Source organism: Pavona decussata, unplaced genomic scaffold (assembly GCF_977016875.1).
Source record: "Pavona decussata unplaced genomic scaffold, jaPavDecu1.1 SCAFFOLD_37, whole genome shotgun sequence".
Classification (NCBI taxonomy): Eukaryota; Metazoa; Cnidaria; class Anthozoa; order Scleractinia; family Agariciidae; genus Pavona; species Pavona decussata.
Genome location: NW_028145459.1, coordinates 2,715,123 through 2,723,334, shown reverse-complemented (window position 1 = coordinate 2,723,334; position 8,212 = coordinate 2,715,123). Strand labels below are relative to the sequence as shown.

At 39.2% G+C, this 8,212-nt stretch overlaps 1 protein-coding gene across 1 annotated transcript; it reads left to right on the top strand.

Moving 5' to 3' along the window:
* Nucleotides 1-1,591: 1,591 nt before the first annotated feature.
* On the top strand, nt 1,592-3,978 carry LOC146484023 (uncharacterized). Its single transcript, XM_085105099.1, has 2 exons — nt 1,592-2,242; nt 2,364-3,978. The coding sequence occupies exons 1-2, from the start codon at nt 2,143-2,145 to the stop codon at nt 2,876-2,878; spliced, it is 615 nt and encodes a 204-aa protein (XP_084961225.1). The 5' UTR covers nt 1,592-2,142; the 3' UTR covers nt 2,879-3,978.
* Nucleotides 3,979-8,212: the final 4,234 nt, after the last annotated feature.

The window sequence follows — 8,212 nt, the reverse complement described above, 5'->3', positions numbered from 1 at the left end:
ACCATTCTTTATTTCCAATTTGAAAGGAGCGACGAGAACATATTTCCGTGGGCTATGCTAGTTTTAAGATAGTATTTCTTTTACAAGAGTGGAGATCCCCTCACATCGCATGTCATTCTGCAAAAAAGTAGAAAATAAAGATTTATAATATGGGTGACCATTGAGAAAGCAAGATAATGAACGGTTCTCCGTGGGATGAAAGGGTTTTAATCCAGTTCGGAATTCTGTTTTCGTTATGCTTGGGCAAAACTGACGCTTGTAGAGCTTACTAGTTCCAAACATTAATTACATGTACAACTGCGTCATATTGGAATGGGTTTAGGAGAAAATACCGTGTAGCATGAAAATTTTGCGGGTTTTAATTTTTGCGGATTTTGCGGATTGAGCTCTATTCGCAAAAATTAGTTGCCGCAGAAAAAAAAAATCCTCAAAATAAAACGCCGCAAAAATTAACTCCCTTCAGTCCAATTAAAAACTTCGCTCCACTGGGACGAAAAACATTGGACCGTAAACAAGAACATTATTTAAAGATGATTTTCTATTGCAAACAGCAACCCGGCACGGAGCTTAGGTACTGAAGTTCGGTAGCCTGTATCAAGTCTGTATTATTAAACCGTATTAATGAAACAGTGTTTTGTTGTGCATGGTACTGGTAGGTTATTTGTTTTGTTTTGTTGTTGTCCAGTCTCTGCGCATGCAGTAAGGTATTACAGTGTATTACGTAAGTAGAGAGAACTGTGCCTCAACACACCATACAATTAAAGTTGAAAATATTAAGGTTTCTTCAACTTAAATGTTCTGCTGCTTGAACAGAGAATCGCAAAAATAGTTCCCAGCAGTAATTTCAGTCATCTCGAACCCCAAAAACTTGTTCCTAAGAACCACAAAATCCAATCCGCAAAATTTTCGTGCTACACGGTGGCTTCCCTCCGCGCAAATCTGGCTCGTGCATCATTGGAATCCATCAAGCTCCTGTAGAGATGAATTGATCTGCTGACTGATGTGATAAATTATCCTCAATCGAACATTTTCCCACTCAGCGTGTGTTTTATTGTTATTGCTTCCAGACAGTTTGGTTGGTCAAAAAGCAGAGAGAAAATTGTTTCAATCAGCGACCTAAATATAACATGTTACAATATACATATATATATGCTGCCGCTTGTTTGCGTATGCACTTTGGCCAAGATTGGTATGGAAAACGTGAGTTTCCTTTCATCGAAATTCACAGAGCGGTTTTGATTGCAGGTGTAAAAGTACCTTTACTAGGGACATTGAGTTTACTAACGTGTATTGGTAAATGCTAGGCGGGGTGCATGTACCTCCCAACAGCAACTGGCCGGCAGACACGCTGGAAAATTGTTGGCGAAAGATAAAACGAGTCTTTCAGGATTCTTGCCAACTTATTCAACTACAGTCGACTCCCGATAACTCGAACCCTCGCTAACTCGAACTTCGCGCTAACCCGAACCAATCTTCCTTTTCTTTTCAGGTCATTTTCTTCATAATTTCACCCTCGATAACTCGAACTCCCGATAACTCGAACCTTTTTCAATTTGCCTTGAAGGTTCGAGTTATCGGGAGTCGATCATGCAGTATTTGTCGTGCGAACGTTTTGCCAAACTTTTTAACGCCAAAGAAAAGGGTGCAGAAATAATTTCATCCAACAATGATGAATTTCAACGTGGATTTCTCTTGGTCAAAAACAAATTTGTCAACTTTCTGAAGTTCGTAACTGTCGTTCATGATGCAAGGCTAAGTCTTGAGCAATGAATGCTTTTTTGTCTTGAATCTCCTAACATGCGTTTGGAGAACTTACGTTTTTGTGCATGAAACTGCACCTATAGGCCTATGCATTTTTGGCCATGGCGAGCCAATAAGCTCCGGTGATCTAATTATCGCTCTTTCATTTCCCTTTAAGATATATTTACAGTGAGTTGGCGGTTTCTCTGTTTATAAATGATTTCATGTGGAGATGCGGCTATTTGAAACCAAACATATTATCTATGACAATGTGATATCATAGGGAACAATTTATCACCTCACAGTGAGTAAAATATGCATTCACGGTTATAAAACAGCACCCAACCTATATGCAGACAAATCTGAAGAAACTAAAACAGCAGTTAGGCCATTTTGAACAAGATGTCTTCTTTTACCATCGACGCAATATTGGGACAACAGCAAGCAGTTAAGAGTGGCAGAAATGGTGTCAGCGATTCAAGGAGATTGGATGAGGAAAAAGGTATGAAGAGAATTGTTAAGTTAAACTGGTGTTAACCGGGTATGTAAACTCCAGTAAACTGAAGGGAAATCAAGCTAAGTAAAGAATTATTTGTGGTTTTCTTATGTTCATCGTTTCCTAGGATATGCCAAGGAAAAAAGAAGTTCAGCGGAAGAAAATAAAAACCTTGAAAAACTAGTTGCAGAGGCAGGTCAGTCTTCAAAGAAAGTGGATTCCTCCTTCTCCCGTAAAATAAGGCGTAAACGCACGGCATTTACAAGCGCTCAGCTAAAGTCATTAGAGTATAGATTCAGTGAAAAGAAGTACTTGTCTGTTAGCGAAAGAAAAAGCTTGGCTAAGAATCTCAAATTGAATGACGCTCAAGTGAAGACCTGGTTCCAGAACAGGCGGACCAAGTGGAAGAGGCAGATTTCATCTGAGACAACAACAAGCATGCAGATGGACGACTCCAATTCATCTTTTTTTGGTCAACAATCTGCATCTTGTTTATCAAGAGATCACCTCAGCCAAAACTTATCCGTGATCATGAAAGCAGAACCGTGGCCTTACGCGTTAGAGGACTGGCACCAGATGAGTAATTTACAAGTCATGTATTCAAACATGACGTTATACAACTACATGTTGCCATACCAGTGACTTTGACAATTGGCGAGTGTTATGAAAACGGCATTGTGTAGATTTGTATATGCCACGAAAATGTTCTCCAGTAAACTTTCAGTTTTTTCCACATTGACTACTAAAAAAATAAGTAACTTGGCGTTCAGAAGACAAAACTGAAAAATTAAAATTATTATATAAAACAATACAGGTATGAGAGCCAACATGATTGCACAGCAAGCCATGTCACAGGACCGCCGCTGTATGTTAAAAGACCTCTGGTGAGAGAATTCTCCTTTAGCCATAGCCCCTGGTAGGACATCGATTCGTGCACAGCATCAGATAGACTTGTCAATAGCACTTAGAAGATTCCCCGGTGCTTAGTTTACATATTATTTAACCCCCTCACTCTAAAAAACAATCACCTCGGATCATATCATGTGGTTCTCATTTCTGAGTTCACGGACGATTCCTACGGTGTGGCAATTAAAATGAAAGCTCTCCAACAGTACGTTCCCGTGGCGCTGTTTGTTTTCTTTTTGTTTATTTGTCTTTTTCAAATTGTCTGGAATCCAAGGCAAGTTTGGATATTGATCATGATTGAATATGGGTGTTTAAGGAATACTTAGCTCTTAATGGGATAAGCCAAAAGTTGCGTTTGCCGCTTGAATGTTCTGAGATACGTGCCGGATTGATTGACTACATCTGGTGGGTACTCAGTGACAGTCGTTATCACCTCAAACCAAATTCAGCGCAAAACAAATTGAATACGTCCTGTTCATATCAGTTCCATTCTAATACAGTGTTTTATGTTAAGGTAGACAATCCAGGTACCGCCTTCCCCCTTCGGTTGAATACAACTCCTTATAACTTATATGGGTAATAAACGAATGAATCCCATCATTATGGGTAAATTCTCTTCCAGCATGTCAAACCACAGAAGGATTCGTTTCGTTGTTGCTAAAGCAAAATCAAAGAGCAGTTTATTTATGACTCAGTTGTTATTCAGGTTCATCAATAAGTTGTCCGTGAGCTGTTTATCATTGTTTATGTGATTAACTTTTTTTCTTGGCAAATTTACACGTACGTAAATTCCGTTATTTCAGGTTATTAAAGCAACATGTGGATATTGATATGAACTAACAGTGAGCTAATACCAGATGTGATCTTCAGCTCTCAGATTCCCATGGCAAATTTTGTTGTCCACTCCTCTCTGCACAGGCAGCCCAAGCTCAAGTCACTTGACAGTGTATAATAATTAATTACTAGTAGACGATAACCTTGATTCTTGTGCGTTTGGGGCTTATTTTACCGTTTGGGGCATTCTTTGAAATCACCATCATTCCCTTCATAAGACGTCTTATGACGGTGATTCCAAAGAATGCCCGAAACGGTAAAATAAACCTTAAACTTACAAGAGTGAGTCAGTTTTATTCATTTTATTGAAAAATTTGGCGGTTTTTAAGCTTCAGAATCGACAGTATTATTATATTTTCCATACAAAGTCTTATAACGCGTTTAAATTCTCAACGGCTGGCTGTGCTCCAATACCGCTTGCACTCAAAGGTCATCGTCCCACTAGTGATTATTATTACACGCTTTCTAGCGACGCGAGCTTGGGTTGTCTGTGGTCTCAGGTACCGTATTCTCCTGACCCGCCCCTCTCTCTAGTTTCAAGAGGAATTGGCAACAAAACTAGCCTGCGTAGCTTGCGGTTTTGTTCGCGCGGGATCAAACGTTTTCCGCCAGCTACGCAGGCTAAAACAAAACCACAGGACCATGAAACATTTAAGTTGGTGTGAGAGCAGTTTCCTATATTAATGACGACTCATAAGAGGTGCTTCGTGGGGGTTAAAAAAACATCTCCTGATATGAACGTGCTTTAAATACAAATACGTTCTAACATTTATTTTCGTCAGAGGCAAAAGTTTCGTTCCATTTCTGACATTTAATATTTGATATTTTTGTGACACAAAGTTATCTAGGGTTGCTTCAGTGGGTATAATACATGACAGAAGTCAGGAACGTGCTCAATTCCATGACAAAGGTCTCAAGGGTGCTTCAAAGAGGATAAGCCAGATTTATCGTGACATAAACGGTTCGCTAATAATACGATTACTGATAATTGTAAATAACTGTAACAGGGACAGAAACCAGCTCCCGCACATCCTCATACCGAACCATAACTTATTGTATATCTCGTCTGTAAACCTCCTTGCTTGGCTCATACATAGACGTTGTCAAAAACCATCGATTACCACAGTTTTGTAGTTTAAACTCACCCATTTGTCCGGTATAGTATTCCATGGGGAGGATTAGAGTATTTTAAGCACTATGGAACAGTTTAACAAGTCGCTGACTTCCTGATCTCCCTCATTTCCTATTCAGTAGGTCAAGCTCTTCGCACATACTATTTTCTCTGACTTATCCTTTACAGTACTAATCAGTCATTGCACAATGTATCACTTTTAGAGGTAGTATTCATATGCTTTATTACCGATAATCCCTATGAATATAGAATTAACGGTACAGAAAGCACGCGCCACCCTAAGAATTCAGCCTTCTGCAGCTCATAACGCCTGCTGAGTGAGTCGATACTGGGAACCGGCACAATAAAGCGCGGGCAAGATGCCCATGTCTGCCTGTTGTAAAAGGATAAAGGGTGTGGTGGAAACGGACGGGTTTAAAATGAAGGCCTAACGTCAAAGAGGTCGAAGGGTGGGATTGAGACTGTCAGTGCTTCCATTTCACAGGTTGTAAATTTTTTAGCCTAATCCCTAAAGGCTTAATTCAAACTTTTGTGTTTAACCTCATCAACCAGTCAAGAGCCCACTCGGAAAAATAATTTTGGCATTAATTAGATTTATGCCACTTTTAAGGCAGAGAACTTGCACGTCTTCACGTGCAAAAACACTAAATCTGGCAAAGCCCAACATTCTGTAGAGTTGCGCACCCAAAAATGTACTAAAACTAGAATTCTAGAAAAAATTCAAGGGCAATGAAATGAGCAGTTTAGGCTCCAATGTAAAATTTTAAACAAGGCCAAGTTATAATGTCTTGAAAACCAAGTCGCGTGGGTGTCATTCGCTGGGGGATGGAAAGGCATCTTCTGAGGGAATATTGACCTTAATTATAGAACAAGAAATAGGTCTTAAGTTGTCTGGAGCTACTGAAGGTAATTCGTATTCAGTGGGAGGCGAAAAAATATTTTGGGAACGTCGCAGGAAGTACTTGAAATATCATTAAATATTGTTCCTCGTGTGCCATGACGTTTCCATCACTCTCCATCTAATTGTATTAAATACTTAAAGAATATGAAACACTAAAAAGATGGAAGATAGGCATGGAGTACGTGAGTGTCATGACGAAATTCCTTTAAGGAAAAATCACCTTAAACTGCTCTAAAGTAACCCAAGTTAAACTTTCCTAAAATCATCGTATCTTCTTTGCAGCTTTTGACTTTAAACATTTTTTACGTAAGAGTATTTTTATAGATTGCTTATCGACATTTTTGGCGTTTGGTGGCGTGGTCTGAACTGGCGCACTCCTGTGAGAGGTTACCTACTGAATGCTCTTCGTCAAAGAGTAAAATTTTCCTCCTCCTGAGGACTATGCCTTTTCTTTTTTTAGAATGATGCTAAACTGATACTCAGTATGCTGTGCAGTGACTCTAAATTGTATGTACTTAAAAAAAGAGCACAGCCAAACCAAACTGAAATAAATAAAATTAAGAAGAAATTCTCTCGGTCGATATGTGCTCTGCACTTCAAAACAACTGCTTAAAGTTGTGAAAGAGCATTCAGGAAAAATGAATGATCCGAAAGGTTGTCGTTGTATTTGTCCTGGAATTTAAAACACAGCGTACGCTGGAATAAAAGTATTGCTTACAATCAAGTCTCGTAACTTTAATCAGAGAGCACCTTCCTCACTACTTGTATGAGCTGTCCCAAACACTACTAACTATTGTAAGGCGTTGACATTCATGTTAATTTTAAGCTGTTCCAAGTGCACCTTCACAGCTGTTTCGGAATAGAGCCAAGTGCACCAAAGACAACAGGGATTACTTAGTTCGGCTTGGTCTTCAACTTCCATGTTCTCCGCTATATTTGATCCCCGAGTAGATCTCTCCCTTCTCAAATTTCTTCACGTTGATGTTTTGACACCTCGGGATGGCTACATCTACAATGGAACGCAATAGACGCTTAACTGTCTAATCTACAGTGTCGGAATTCACCTATCGGTGTGGACATGTAAATTCCAATCGATCATGGCGTTTTTAAACTCGTTTATCGTTAGTCTGAAACCTGAGGTTAATTTAGAGTGCGGCGTGCCGATTCGTCAGACAGTCTGCTATGCCAAAAACGGACTTTCTTGACGTATAGAATTCCGTTGTATGTTATTATCTTATATAATTTTCTATAAGTGAACCCGCAGTCTTTTATTTATTTATTTATTTATTTTTCTTTTTTGGCCACCAAATGTAATTTACAGAATCGTAAACTAAATAAAGGAAAATGGCGAGGAAGCCCAAAGAAACCATGAGGCTTATGCAGCATGGGCTTCCTCAACTTATGATGAAATTCAAAAATTAATAACAATTCGGTGATAATATAAAATAACAAAAGGGAAAGAAAAAGGGAAGCCTAAATAAAAAGTAATAATAAAAGGGAGCTAGAATGAGGGGAGGGTTAGAAATTAAGTAAGAGTGTATTTCTTCAACTTGTTTTTAAAAGTTGCAACACTTGCAACACTTGAATTTTGAATGTCTGGGCAAAAGACCCCGGTACCGGAAGGAAGAAAGACATGTTGATTCTACACTTAGGAACATGAAAAGAACTGCCATTTCTAGTGTTATAACCATGAGTTTGATACCCTAATGTGAACGTGTTGTTAAAGATGTTTGGTAACAATCCAACCTTATGCTGATACATAATCTTACCTAGCTCTGCTAAATACATATTATGTAGCAGTAAAATACAAAATCCTTAAATATTGGATCAGTATGAGCATCATAACATCGTTCATGACCAGGGTCGTTCAGCCTTCCACCGTTTTCATAGAGCTAGTTGAACCGCCAGTACCCTTACATCAAGCCCAGGACAGTCACTCCAGTTTGACATTCTTTTTACTTGCTCTTTCACATCCTTCTCTCTGTTAGCAAGAGAGGATGAAGGTAAGAGAGGTAATCTCCCATATAGGCCCTATTCCCATCGTAATCCCTCTGAAGTTATTTTTAGATCTCCCGCGAGATCCAGTGTCCCAAGAGGGTTAGGTGATAGCCAATCATATATCCTGAATTTTACCCACGTTGACAGCTGAGCCGATTCCCACGCAATGCTACGCGTCTTTCGCGAATTGATCTAAAAAGAAAAT